This window comes from Coptis chinensis, chromosome 7, assembly GCF_015680905.1.
Source record: "Coptis chinensis isolate HL-2020 chromosome 7, ASM1568090v1, whole genome shotgun sequence".
Taxonomy (NCBI): Eukaryota; Viridiplantae; Streptophyta; class Magnoliopsida; order Ranunculales; family Ranunculaceae; genus Coptis; species Coptis chinensis.
This window is the reverse complement of record NC_141462.1, coordinates 5,217,021-5,230,794: the sequence shown is the minus strand read 5'-3', so window position 1 is coordinate 5,230,794 and position 13,774 is coordinate 5,217,021. Positions and strand designations below refer to the sequence as shown.

Below are 13,774 nucleotides of genomic sequence, written 5' to 3'. Positions count from 1 at the left end.
ACATACGTGAATTGTTGAAGAGTTAAGTTTAAATCCATGGGCGCAGTATTGGTACCCACTTTATGGGATTGACACCCTTTTAGCAAAAAATAAAACAATAATAGTTATTTCTAATATATGTCTTTTTTCACTCCACATATCCGATAGTTCTACATCATTGGGTTGCCGCGATATCCCATATTCCATATCTCACGGCAGGCAATTGTGAGATTCACAATCCACGATCGGGGGTTCTTCTGCGAGATTCCATATCCGACGGCAGGCATTTGCCGCGGGACATTTTTTTTATGTTTTTTGTTTTTTTTCACTTCAAATTTTGTATATTGAATACACACGACATATGTATACTTCATTTTCTTCTTTAAAGCTTATTTATACATTTCAAGAACAACATCAAAACCATGACAAAAAAAAATATACAATCGAGACGTAATTTTGCTATCTCGCGACAAATATTTTCAAATATTATAAGAAAAATTTGTGATCAAATTAATGAAGAAGAGTTTTGATAATTAACACAAGCAAAGACTCCATTTTAGTTAACACAACCATCTCGCAGTAACTAACTTTTTTTACGATGGTTATTAAAAAAAATTTTAAAGAAAAAATGACCCATGACAACCACATTCCGTGGCATATGGGATCTCGTGGCAACCCGATGCCGTAGATTGTGTGATCTCACAGCAACTTCTTGCCGTGAGTGTTTTTTATGTGATTAATGTAGGGGTACCAATACCTTTAAATTGGTCAAAGGGGTGCCAATTCCATAAAGTGGGGTGTTAATACTGCGAACCTAAATCCATTATGGGTACAGTACAAACACCAAAACTTGTCTTAAAATAGTTGAACTAGGAAAATAGTCCCACATTCCCAAACATACAAATAGTTGGACAATTAAAGCTATATATAAATGGGTAGACTTACATAGTAGCTATGAGCGTATGGGCTCGGGCTTGTAGTCCTTAATTAAGGCAGTTAACAAATATTCGTGTGTAAAGGGCCCAATGCTGGTTTTAGAATCGATCCGAACCGAATTTAAGGTTCGGGTTGCTTCTGGTTTTTGTGATCTGTCTATTCAGTTTCGGTTTTGAATTTTAAGAACCCAGAGGAACGAGCTAACCCAGCCCTCAAACTATAAAACTCTTATGGTTTGAGAGTTGGGCTAGCCCTCAAACCCAAAATGGGTAGACTTACATAGTAGCTATGAGCGTATGGGCTCGGGATTGTAGTCCTTAAGGCAGTTAACAAATATTCGTGTGTAAAGGGCCCAATGCCGGTTTTAAAACCGATCCGAACTGAATTTAAGGTTTGGGTTGCTTTTGGTTTTTGTCATCTGTCTATTCGGTTTTGGTTTTGAATTTTAAGAACTGAGAGGAACGGTTCGATCTAGGGGTGATAAATGGGCCGGGCTAACCCGGCCCTCAAACTATAAAACCCTTATAGTTTGAAGGCCGGCCTAGCCTAACCCTTAATTGTGTTGAGGGCCATACCGGGTCAGACCATATAATATAACACCCTAACCCGCCCCTCAGCCCTCCTTTTGCGGGCCAAGTTAGAGGGCCGGGCCTGGCCCAATCAGACTTTGATTAGCAAAAATATCCAAAAGATGATCTGTTACACATCACCACGAGTGAATAAATAATAGCACTAGCATCACAATGTCAATAAACATATATAACATGTATACTAAGCAAATTTTGACATACGCTTACCAATTAGATCGCGTTTAATCAACAAGATGTCGATCTCAAAATATAGCAAGGAAGCCAGATCTTCTAAGTTAGCAATATATATCAAGTCACGTCCCTTACGCTAATATATACCTAATAATATATACCAAAAGTCGACATCAAAATGCTAGGTTCTCCCAAAAAAAAAAGTACCAAGATTATAGTTCCATTTCTCCCATATTTTCCTCTAGGTCCGTCAGATCTTCATCTTGAAGCCCTTCCTCAACTTGGAACCAGTCTTTCAAGCACATTAAAGCCTCCCGGTCTCAGGAAGCAAATAACTTCGGCATTTGCTAACTACTCTTTCACTTTCAAATTTGAAGGCTGATTTAGAAGGAACTGTGGAAACCGGTATAGTCAGCAAATCACGTGCCATTGCAGAGAGAACAGGATATGTACTTGCTAGGGTCCTCCACCAGTCCAAAACATCAAATGTCTCGTTGGAAGTAATGATTGTTGGCTGATCCAGGTAGCGTTGCAACTCAGATTTGCATTTCTTAATTGCTGCTTCTCTACGCTTTGATAGCATTGCAAGCACCATGTCCTCTTCTTGAGGAGCATTTGAACTTGTCCCATTCATACCAGTAACACCACTACTCATCTTTTGCAAGTACACCTCAAAAAGTTCATTTAATTTGGTTTTATAGGGCAACAACCATGGGTTCTCATTAGAAACAGATGAAGACTGAGATTCAAGTTGGGATTGAGAGTCATAATCATGAAGTCCAAACACAACTCTAAGACAGTGAACTTGAAACGAGGATCCATGCAAGAAGCTAATCCAAGAAGCATTGGAACATCTTTCCAATATTTATCATACTTCCATTTGATGCTATCATACAAAGGCTTAAAACTAGGCACATTTTCAACCCTTTTCAAGATCAATACAATCTTGCTTAACTGAAAGCAAAATGTACTAGATGTGACAGAGTTAGAACAAGAAAACGACTTTGTAGACACATAAAATATTTCAAAGAAATCTTTAATAACAATAGCATTCTGTCAATCAACAAGATCAGGCTTATATGCAAAATCGTTTCTAACATGAGATAAGTCGAATTCCACCTAGTCTGAATGTCCATTAGTAACCTCTTCTCTTTCATGTTCAAACTTTGACAAGTTTCAAAAAACTTTTGAAGCTTTGATGGAGAATATTTGACGTGTCTAACACTTTCTCTTATATTCTCAAGTGAGCTTTCAACATGTTTCAACCCATCTTTTACCAACAGATTAGTTATATGAGCATTGCAACGAAGATGGAATAGTTCCCTGCTCAACATATCATGGCCAAAGAGTTGATCTTTCAAACGTGACACACATACATCATTATTGGATGCATTATCCAATGTTAATGTCCCTATCTTGTCACTAATGTTCCAGCCTAAAAGGTTTGCATAGATAGCATCACTAATTGTGTTACCCGTGTGAGGACATGGAAGCATAGGAAAGCTAATCACTCTTTTATGAAATTTCCAATCAGTGCAAATGAAATGGGCAGTAATGCACACGTATCCCAATTTCTGATTTGAAGTCCACAAATCAGTCGTAAGTCATATCTTACCGGGAACACTTCTAAGGTCTTTCAAAACAGCTTTTTCTTCTTCCAAAATCAGAAATATGTCGGCTCTTAATGTGAGACGACCAGGAGGTTTGAATTGAGGCCCAAAAGACTTTTGGATCCACCTACAAAAAGCCGGTTTTTTTACTTTGTTAAATGGTAATTCTTCGCGAATAAAGTACCTAACCGTTTCTCGACGAGCTCTTGCTTTGTTAAAAGTAAAACTGTAAATCCCACCAGTTGGAGTTCTACCTATGATAGTTTGACCTACATCAGATGTAGTTCTCTTCAAACAACCTGTTGCGTGCCTACTAAGGTGATTGGTACCACTTCTACCCCCAAAAACAAGCTTTTCACTACAAATTTTACAAACAGCCTTCATAACATCCTTCCCATTAGTTTGTTTCATAATTGTTTCATCATCATTTTTTTCGGTAACTTTGTCAAATTGTTTCCATACTTGAGATGTTTTCCTTGGAATTCTAGGGGTTACAATTGGTGGATTTCCTACAACCATATCCACATCACTATCTCGATCAGAACCCATCAAAGGCATACCTTCCATCACATTTAATAACAGTAGACAAAGACAGAATACGCAAACCTTAATGTAGCAGTAGAAAATATCAGAAACAGAGGAATGGTTGAAAACTTGAAATGCTACTTCAAAGTCTTAAACCCTGTCCATAGAAGTGAAAGAACATTTAGTATTTAATACCAATATCAGATGATTAAGATCTATCACAAGTAAAAATATAAAATAAAACAAGCAACAACAACAAAAAAATAAACTAATAAAATACAGTTAAAGCTTGAAAGAAACCACATAATATTAGAGCAAATTCCAAAATGTGGTGGAAGTCTAATTCTCACCTTTGAGAAAGAGCGTGGGATGGTGGAAGTCAGATTCTTATCCATGGCGGCACTCATTTAGGGTTAACACAAAATAATTATCACTTTTCTTTTTATATTTGACTGAGGGCCAAATTACAAAATGCCCCATATGAGTGAGGGCCAAAGTGAGGGCTTGGAAGGGCTAAATGAGGGTCGGGCCCATGCTCCACAACCTAGACCCTAGCCCGCCCCTAACAAGCATGAGGGCCGAGCCAGCCAGCCCCTCAAATCTGTGAGGGCCAACTTTTGAGGGTTTTGACACGCATTTTTTAGGGCCGGGTTGAGGGCCTGAAGGCCAAATTATCACCCCTAGTTCGATCTCTATTTTTGCCTAAAATTGACCCGACCCGAACCATAGGCACTCCTAGTAGGAGTTATGAGCAGATTTCTTGGTGATCCTGGAAAGCAACATTGGGAGGCAGTTAAATAGATATTGCGCTACTTGAAAGGTACTTCTAATGTCTATTTGTGTTATCACAGAGATGATATGAGACTGCAAGGTTATGTTGATGCAGACTTTGCGGGAGATATGGATCACAAGAGGAGCACCACTGGGTGTTTACTATGGGGGTGCAACAATCGTTAGTTGGGTTTCACAATTGCAGAAGATAGTTGCTTTGTCTACTACAGAAGCAGAATATGTTGTAGTCACTTAGGCTAGCAAAGAGATGATATGGCTACAAGGTTTGCTAGAAGAATTAGGTTTAATACAAGAAGAAAATGTGTTGTATTGTGACAGTCAAAGTGCAATACATCTAGCGAAGAATTCAACATTCCATTCGAGGACTAAGCATATTGGTATATGCTACCATTTCATCAGGTCACTTCTGGAGGATGAAGTACTAGTACTTGAGAAGGTTCAAGGAAGTCGAAACACAGTTGATATGTTGACTAAGCCTATGACTAAGGATCATTGTTGAAGCGCACCATGATGCACTAGTTATATAAGGAGTACAGTTACTTTGTTTATCAGTCTCCAAGTAGGAGATTGTTATGTTATTCAAGTCTGATTGCAACCGCCAGCACATGAAGCCTTATCCAAATTGGTTTTGGTTTTGATAACTACTAGTTCATGGAGTTGGTTATGTACTAGGACTCTATAAGTGGAGTTGGTTATCATAACCAACTACTACACATGATCCTTATCTCAATCAGTTTCAGTTTCCCTTTTATTTTAGGACTTGTATTCGATAGGAGTCTATAAATAGAACTCAATCCTTAGAGTTTTAAGATCACACATTAGAGAGAAACTTGAGAGCATAGATTACAAATTAGGTGAGTTATTTTTTGTGAGTGCTTTGTGTGAGATTGATAGAGAGAGGTATTGGTGTTTGTAACTACTTTTTTATAATAGTGAATTTTGGTGCGCTTATGGAATAAAGCAATTGTCTAACCACGTATATTTGTGTGTTCTGCTTTTTGTCTCTTTCTTCTAAGTTTTATAAATTCGAATCATCGTGTTGGTTAGGGTCGATCCCTAACAATATTCCTAACATAAATTTCCAGCAACATTCTTGAAATATCTATCATCGGAATAGGTAAGAACTCTCTTGACTTTAGTTCTTCTTTGTGTCATTGAAATATACTACTACAGAATAATACTTATACCACTATTTTTAAGTGTGGTATAAATATATTTACCACTGTTATACAACCGTGACAATAGGTGGTGTGGTATATAATAATAGCAAAACTGTGGTATATATGTTTAAAGGATACCACGGTTTTTCAAAGAACCGTGGTTTGTAATGCCCATTATATACCACGGTTGTCAACATAACCGTGGCATATAAGCTATTGAAACCGTGGTTTATATTAGTGTATGTGTTATAATACCGTGGTATATAGTTATACTAAACACTACGGTTTATGCCAAACCGTGGTATATATATATGCTAGTAACAGTCTTCCACTTAAAAACCGAACCTGCATAACAAAATTTACATAGCCTGCCTACATACAACATTTCCATCTTCCCAACAAATTCCAAAATGTACAATAAACTATCAAACATTGCAAAAAGATAATAATAATAATAAAAAAACTTCCATTAATTTTTTGAGTGCACTAAGAAAACAAACTTCAAATTCCTTTTCATAAATTAAAAAGGTAAGACTCATAAATTAAATTGGAGGGGTCCGAACATAGCTAAAACTCATCCTCATTCGCTTCCGACTGAAGCACCCCATTTTCCTGGATGAACTGAATAATATCGAGTCGAACACCGTCAAGTTCATCTTGCGTGTATGTCTCCTTCAATTCTAAATTTGTTATCTGGATGAGTCAAAGCACAACATGTGGTGTTACTATATAAGAATAAGGCGAAGTCGTTGAGCCAAATAAAGTGTTTGTCAAAACTTTCGAATACCTTATTTTCAAATGATCCAGTTGAACAAGCTTCTACTATTTCCCTCATAAACTTCATTGTATAATACCCCCACTCTGTGCCACCTGGTTGATATGGGCCCTAACATATAGACTCACAACATATGTAAACATATACTTTTCAAAGAAAAAGACAATAATGTGTAGGATTTGTTTACCTTGATCTTGTCCCAACGGTGAACTCGTTTCCCATCAACCCTTTGCAATGTGAGGACCCGACTTCACAATAAGCGATTTTGAGAAGTATGTCTATTTCAAGTGCTCAATAGAAGGCATACATGAGAAACACAACTCCTTTATAAGTGCTAAGCATCTAAAAAACTGATTGGATGGAAGTGTTAATATCTACAGCAGAGGCATTTTTATATATAAACTCATAATGTTAGGAGCAAACCGTATGCTTGATGTTGATCTGCAAAACTTACATGTCTCTGTCGATCTCTCTCGAGTTTGCCGGTCACGCTCATTCTTTTCTCGCCAATGCTTTTGCTTGAGGACGAGACTCCATAAAAAAACTTGACAACAATTTTCATAAAAAGAGAAATAATATTGATGAATAATTTAGTATGAAACTAGTCAATGCACTTGAATAGGTTTTCTACATTTATAAAGGCGTGACAAGTAAAGATAATCATAAACACAAACAAATAGAGAAAAGCTAATCTCCACGGCTGGCGGCTCGGTAATGCGTTGGTGGCGATCGATCCGCTCTTCGTCTTTCTTCAGTTTCCCCTCAACATCCCGGAATTCTCCGGATGACGAAGCACCTTTAACAAAGTAGAATTTAAGCAATTAGCATACTTTCTCGGGAGCTCTCTTGATTACTATTGCCAGAAGGCTTCTTCATCGGCACAAGAGAAAGTGTAAAATCAACAAGATTACCTCCAAAGATTGAAGTGAGATCATCAACAATATTTGTAGTTGAGGATGCCTTCCGCATGGTCGACGAGGTTCCAGAAGATGTCCGACGGGCTGTTTCAGGTGCTGTTTTTTTTTTTCAATTGGGACTCAAAAGTAGACTCCTGATGCAGAAAACAAAGACGAAAATAATAGTCTGCTAATATTTCAGAAAAAAAAAACAATATCTTGCTTCTAATCTTATTCCCCTAAGCGTACCGAAGTTGTGGTTCTGTTAGGCCTTGGTGCACTGCTAGCTCTACCGCCGAAGAAAGACTCAAGATCATTCTCATTCTTTTGTTGACTCTCTCTCGCAGCAGCCCTCTCACGAGCCTCTGTAGCGAGCCCTCTCACAAGCCTCTGCAGTTGCCCTCTCGAGAAGCTTGCTCGCTCTTTCTTTGTCGTGCTTCAACTCTTGCAACAGCAGCTCTCTCTTTTGCTTCGCAGCTACCTTCTCTGCTCTTTCCTTAGCGCGCTGCTGCCTTTTTTACGCACGAGCTTGTATTCTCTGCGACAAAGACAACGTTCGCACGCGGCTCGCGTGCCCTCGGCATTGACCTTATCAACAGCAGCCTTTTACACCCCTTAGGCGAGCATCGCGAACATTTTGCTCTCTCGCGTGCCTCCCTAATTAGAGATGGGGTATATAGTCCCAAGAGTGTGTCCTAATTCTTAAATTCGGTGTAGTGCAGCAACTTAGGATCCACTCAAAGTTATCGTACAACTTAGGATCCACTCAAAGTTAATTTTGAAAGATTCGGGTGAAGACACTTACGGCTGCTTTAAACTTAATAGATTGCCAAGTTGCCCACCAAGGTATCCACCAATGTCAAGTCCACTAAAAATTTGGTTCGGAAGAGATGAGGAGGTATAAGTTCAAATTATCGGCAAAAAGAGATGAAAGGCACACTCGAAAACATAGAGAGGGCTTATAAATTACATGTATATAATAGAAGACCCAAAACATGATATTCCTTTCCATGGCTCCTCACAAGGATCACCTCCATCGATTTCCACCCTATTAGTTTGTGAAGGGTAATTCAAAGTCTTTGTAGGATCTTGAGCGGTTGAACCGCAAGAAGTTCACGTGTAGAAATAAATTTTACGGAATTTCAAAAACAGCTTTTGTCATTCAAAGTGTATAACATAACAATACAATAGTTCCGTAATAGCTAACATTTTAACCGAAACTAAAAAAAATGCACATTTTCGTCATTTTCATTTAGAAGATAAAATGGTTAATTCCCAATTACATTCCCAGTTCCAGAAATTCAATCGACAAGTCTAGCTGTAAATATCAACCTAAAGCTTTGATAGAACTGGCCACATGTTTCTATATGGCTAACAGTTTTCAATACAATGCATAATAAACATATTGACACCTTACCTAGCCGATGCAGCTCTTTGTTCATGAAAATCAAAAGTATAAACATGACCCGGTCGGGTTAACAGCTCTAGCCAAAGAAGTAGTAAGTGAACCACGTGGTACACAACATATTCAAGAAGAGAATATTACCAAAGAGCGACAAAAGCAACAAAGTCTCCGAGCTCCACCCTTATGTAGGCAAATGATCCTCTGTACAATGAGGAGACCACATTCAACTTTGATCAGGGAAAGGAATTTGCATCTATTGCGAGAGCACACTACTGATTTTATACAACATGACAACCGGTGCATATGTATTCCTAGGACAAAATTTTCACGTTTACGCATGCCGATGTAGTGCCATGGAAATAAGGACGGTCTACAATTTAGACAACCGGATCATTTGATCTATGTGCGGCTTAAATTAACTTACCCGGTTCTCTCTATAAATTGAGGCAAAAAGAGTGAGTTAATATCAACTCCGGTTGAAGTGACCACCTTCGTCAACACAACTATCTTAATCAAAGTTCAAAGTTGGTCAAATATCCGTACCTACTTAACAACTCACCTGCAACGGGGAATATCAACTGCAAACTCGGTAACGAGAAGACAATAAAGCAATGCAAAGAAACCGAGAAAGCGGCAAAGGAAAGCACCACAATTTGGACCGGCATGACCATTGGCCTCTTGTCCGGTAAGAACAAAGATTCCGGCACCCATGGTGAACCAATGCCAAACCACAATAAGTCCCACCAAGTTAGCGATTTCTTCATCTCATTCTTACTACGGCGACGACGCATCTGGTTCACTTCCTCTTCATCTTGTGATCTTGCCAAGAATCAATGCGTGAGTCTTGATTTTGTTTCTTTCAATGCATTCCCATAAGACTTCCAACTCTTGAAAGATTCTTACGGGAAGAAATCTTCTTTACTACAACAACACCACTGCAACACCCACATTTACTTTCCTCCATCTTTCTTTTCACTCTTCAGTCCTCCACTCTTCTTAAGTCCACCGAAAGAAATGATAATACGAGTTTGAGTATGTTCTAGTTTGCAGTAAGGAGAAGTACAAATAACGTTAACTATTTACTACTGAGATTTTATTGACTTTAGGCCAACTCATATATTGCCATGTAGGATACTCAGGTTGTGAGTGTGCACTACCAGTCCCAGATTCAAGAACTACACAACCGGGAACAATTTCCAAGAAGGAAACCACAAAAGTAATATCGAAATGTTCAAAATCTGTGTCCTATGACTTAAAACCAATGTCCACAACTCGGTGTTGGAGCTAAGAAGTAAATAAATCCACCTTTGTTACTTAACACTTTGGACCCATATGATTTCCCTATCCAGTCACCATGTTTAAATACCCGAACCTATTTTGTAACTCTAAACTGTCACTTACTTTAATTGCTTTCATTATATCGTGGACGTTCGTATACTATAATTAGATCCCCATTCGCTATCTTCATTTGGGATGATATCTTTTCGTGCCATCTATAGATAACATTATTTACCATGAAAACAAAACCCAAACAACTTAAAAATACTAACTTTAATCTAACAATAGGGAGTAAAAAGATGGGTTACGATAAAGATGACAGAGATTGAGGAGAAGTGATTAGTAGTTAGGGTTGATCCAAATCGAAGTTGTATCAACCCAACTAAACAAAGTGAAAGCGAAAAACAATTAATTGAGAGAGATGAAAAATAATTAATTCAGAGAAATAAAAAAACAACTTACCCCTAGTTTTTATTGAGTCAGAAAGCAAAGTGAGAGGGAGTGGAAGAGAGGAGAGGGTAGCGGCAAAGAGAGAGGGCGGCGGAGAGGAGAGGAGAGAGAGAGAGGTTATGTTTTATGAACAAAACTGCTTCCTTTAGTTCAATTTCGAACGAAGGTGGAATTCGAATAGATAAAGAAACATGGAGAAAACATCACGCGGAGTTAAGAGGCTAGGGAAGGGTTTCTCTTTGTTGTGTTATTGAGTTGAGGTCGAGAAGAAATCCAATTCTTTGCCTTTGTTATGGTGTAGTGACGATTGGGTTTTCTCTCACTGCGGGAATTCTAAGAGTCGTAGAAACTGTAGAAGTTGTGGGGAGAGACCGACAAAATAGCGGGAATCCAATTTGAATGAGTTTCGTACTGTGTTTTTTTTTTTCCGCGTATTTGACTATTTGGCATAAAGTCATAAACCACGGTAGAAAGTGGAAAATTTATATACCACTGTTTATGTTTAAGGTAGTGGGGATGTGGAGTACTCTCATGCTGAAAAAAAAACTAACCATGGTATATGGCCCAACTTATCCCACGGTTTTCATCTAACTGTGACATATACTAGTAAACCAATGACCAAAGAAATTTCCGCCGTGGTATATAAGTATTTCCCACGGTTTTTGAAAGAACCGTGGTATAAACGTTCTTATTGACCGTGGTATATGTGTCATTCTGTAGTAGTTATATATATACACTTAGTTCTTTATACTCTTTTGCTTAGTTTCAATCAAATCAGTTGGGATATTTGAACTTCCCAATCAGAGAATTTCAGACACGCTTCTTTATGATATTGAGTTGAAGTGAACTAAGAATCTTTATATAAGATAAGGGTTATGGTGGTTAGTGAGTATTTGTATATGCTTGATTGCCGTGTAGGTAGAAAATAGAGCATAATTGTGTGAATGCTGTGGTGCTGCTTTTTGGTTTCTGAACGAAGTAATATGCATATTTAGTGAATGACATGTCAGAGAACTCAAGAAAGAATGGACCATAGTGGCTGGAAATGACCTGCAGTGGCTAGAAATATGGCCTGCAGTAACTTGTCATAGCCTAGTATTAACCTGGGGCGATCTGGAGAGCGGCCTGCGGCACCTTGTAGATGGCCTATGTGTAGAAAGATGTATATTGATTTTTATGTATAGAGCGCGACCCGCGCTCTGATGAGGCTTGCATAGGGTGTGACCCGCGCCTCAACCCTTTAGATGTCCAGTGATTTGAGCGCGACCCGCGCCCGTGTTTTTCAAAGCCACCAAATTGTGTTGTTTCATTTTCTGTAAACTCTATATAAACAATTATAATCTCTTTAGAATTCAATCAAGTAAATATACACTGAATTGAATTGAATCATCTGATTCTACATGGTATCGGAGCCAAACCATTGAAATCTACTGCGTATTACAACCATTAATCAAACCATCCTTGAATCCTTAAATCTTAAACCCAAATTTTTTCCAAACCCTAAACCTAAAACCCAAATTTTTCGTTTTTTCTCTCTCTGCAATGGCTAGATCTGGCAATAGTTCTTCAAGCATCATTCATCACCACTACATCCCACAAGACAACTCAACGTTCCCAAAAACTGTTCCATTAGATGAGTCCAACTATACTATCTGGGCTCCTCTCATGTGGATGCGGATTGGAGCAAGGGGAAAGCTTGGTTGTTTAACTGGCGCAAAGGTTGAACCGCTTATGAATTCGTCCGAATATGAAGGTTAGGCAACAAATAATGAAAAGGTAAAAAACTGGCTTATTGATTCTATGGAGATTTCTCTTATGAACCATTAAATTCGTCTTCCTACTGCAAAAGATATTTGGGAGGCCGTGGAGAAGACTTTCTATGATGACTCTGATGAAACTCGAATTTTTGAATTGAATACGAAGTGCTTTGAAGCGAAGCAGAGTGGGAGACTTATTCCTTCCTATTACAACAAATTGGTGACTATGTTCCAGGAGATTGATCAGAGGGTGACCTCCCAGAATAACAGTGTTGAAGCTGTCGTCCATGAAACATCCACGATGTTCAGAATGCGTGTTCATACGTTTTTACGTGGATTAGATCAGGAGTATGATCAGGTGCGTGGAGAGATCCTTCGGAAAGAACCTAAATTTTCCTTGGAACAAAGCTATGCTTAAATTCATAAGGTACAATATGAGAAACAGGCTATGGGGCGCTCTGTATCAACTGAATCCTCTGTCTTGGCTGTTCATAGCAAGACAACTCCTCCAGGTTTTTCTGGTCCTCCCACTACACCAGAACTGTTAAAATATGACAAAATCTTTTTAACCCAAACGACACTTGTCATCTATCGAGCGGTTCCAACACAAATAAGCGTCGTGTCCTGTCTAAAACCGTCGATCGTACATCTAGAAGATATGTTTAGAATTTACTCAAAAGTAGTAAAAAATAGGAAATACGGTTTCTTCCTCCTCATTTTCATTTTCCAAGTTTCTCTGAGATTTAAATGGCAAAAACCCTAGGGTTTTGATTCACTTATTTTCCCTCTACTCAATTCTTCATCTTCTCTCCCAAACTCCCAATCTCTTTCTCTCTGAACTGCGTTGTTTTCTCTCGATTCCGGTAAGTGTTCTTCTTTCCATGGTTGTTTTCTTTCAATCAATTTCGTCAATTCACCTATTTGTTCAAATAATGTTAGTTAAAATGTTATTTAGAACGAAGAATTGCATAATATATCCTAATTATAACCTTTAGTTTGGATTAAATTTATTTGTCTCATTTTTAGAATTGCAAATCAAATTTTGTGATTGAATGGAACTCAATGAAATCAAATTTTCAAGTTTTTATATAAGACCTAGAAGAATTAATACACATACTAAGTTGAAGCTCACAATAGAATATCGATTATCGAATATTCACGAGAGAAAGCTTGTAGCCTGGTAAAACAGGTTTAATATCTTGTTATTCTATGTAATTTGAGTTTAATGTTGTTGAAAATTTGGATGTATGATTTGATATGTTGTTAGATAGTGATGGCATCGGGGTATGATGAAACACGCGTTTGATTGGACAATTATAGCATTGAATGCTCATTTCTTTGGAGCTGTTGTTTTGGTGTGCTAACATTTATGAAACCTAATTGTATAACAGAACAACGAGAAATCCACATGCTCTGGAACTTTATACTGGTGGATCCTCCTCAGGCCCAA

General features: G+C 38.1%; 1 protein-coding gene across 1 annotated transcript; it reads right to left on the bottom strand.

Moving 5' to 3' along the window:
* Positions 1-1,980: 1,980 nt before the first annotated feature.
* Positions 1,981-3,853, bottom strand: LOC147485468 (zinc finger BED domain-containing protein RICESLEEPER 2-like). Its single transcript, XM_086573530.1, has 3 exons — positions 3,292-3,853; positions 2,820-3,111; positions 1,981-2,506 (listed from the first exon to the last, which is right to left on the bottom strand). Exons 1-3 carry the CDS (start codon positions 3,851-3,853, stop codon positions 1,981-1,983), a joined length of 1,380 nt encoding a protein of 459 aa, XP_086429656.1.
* Between the last annotated feature and the right edge of the window lie 9,921 nt (positions 3,854-13,774).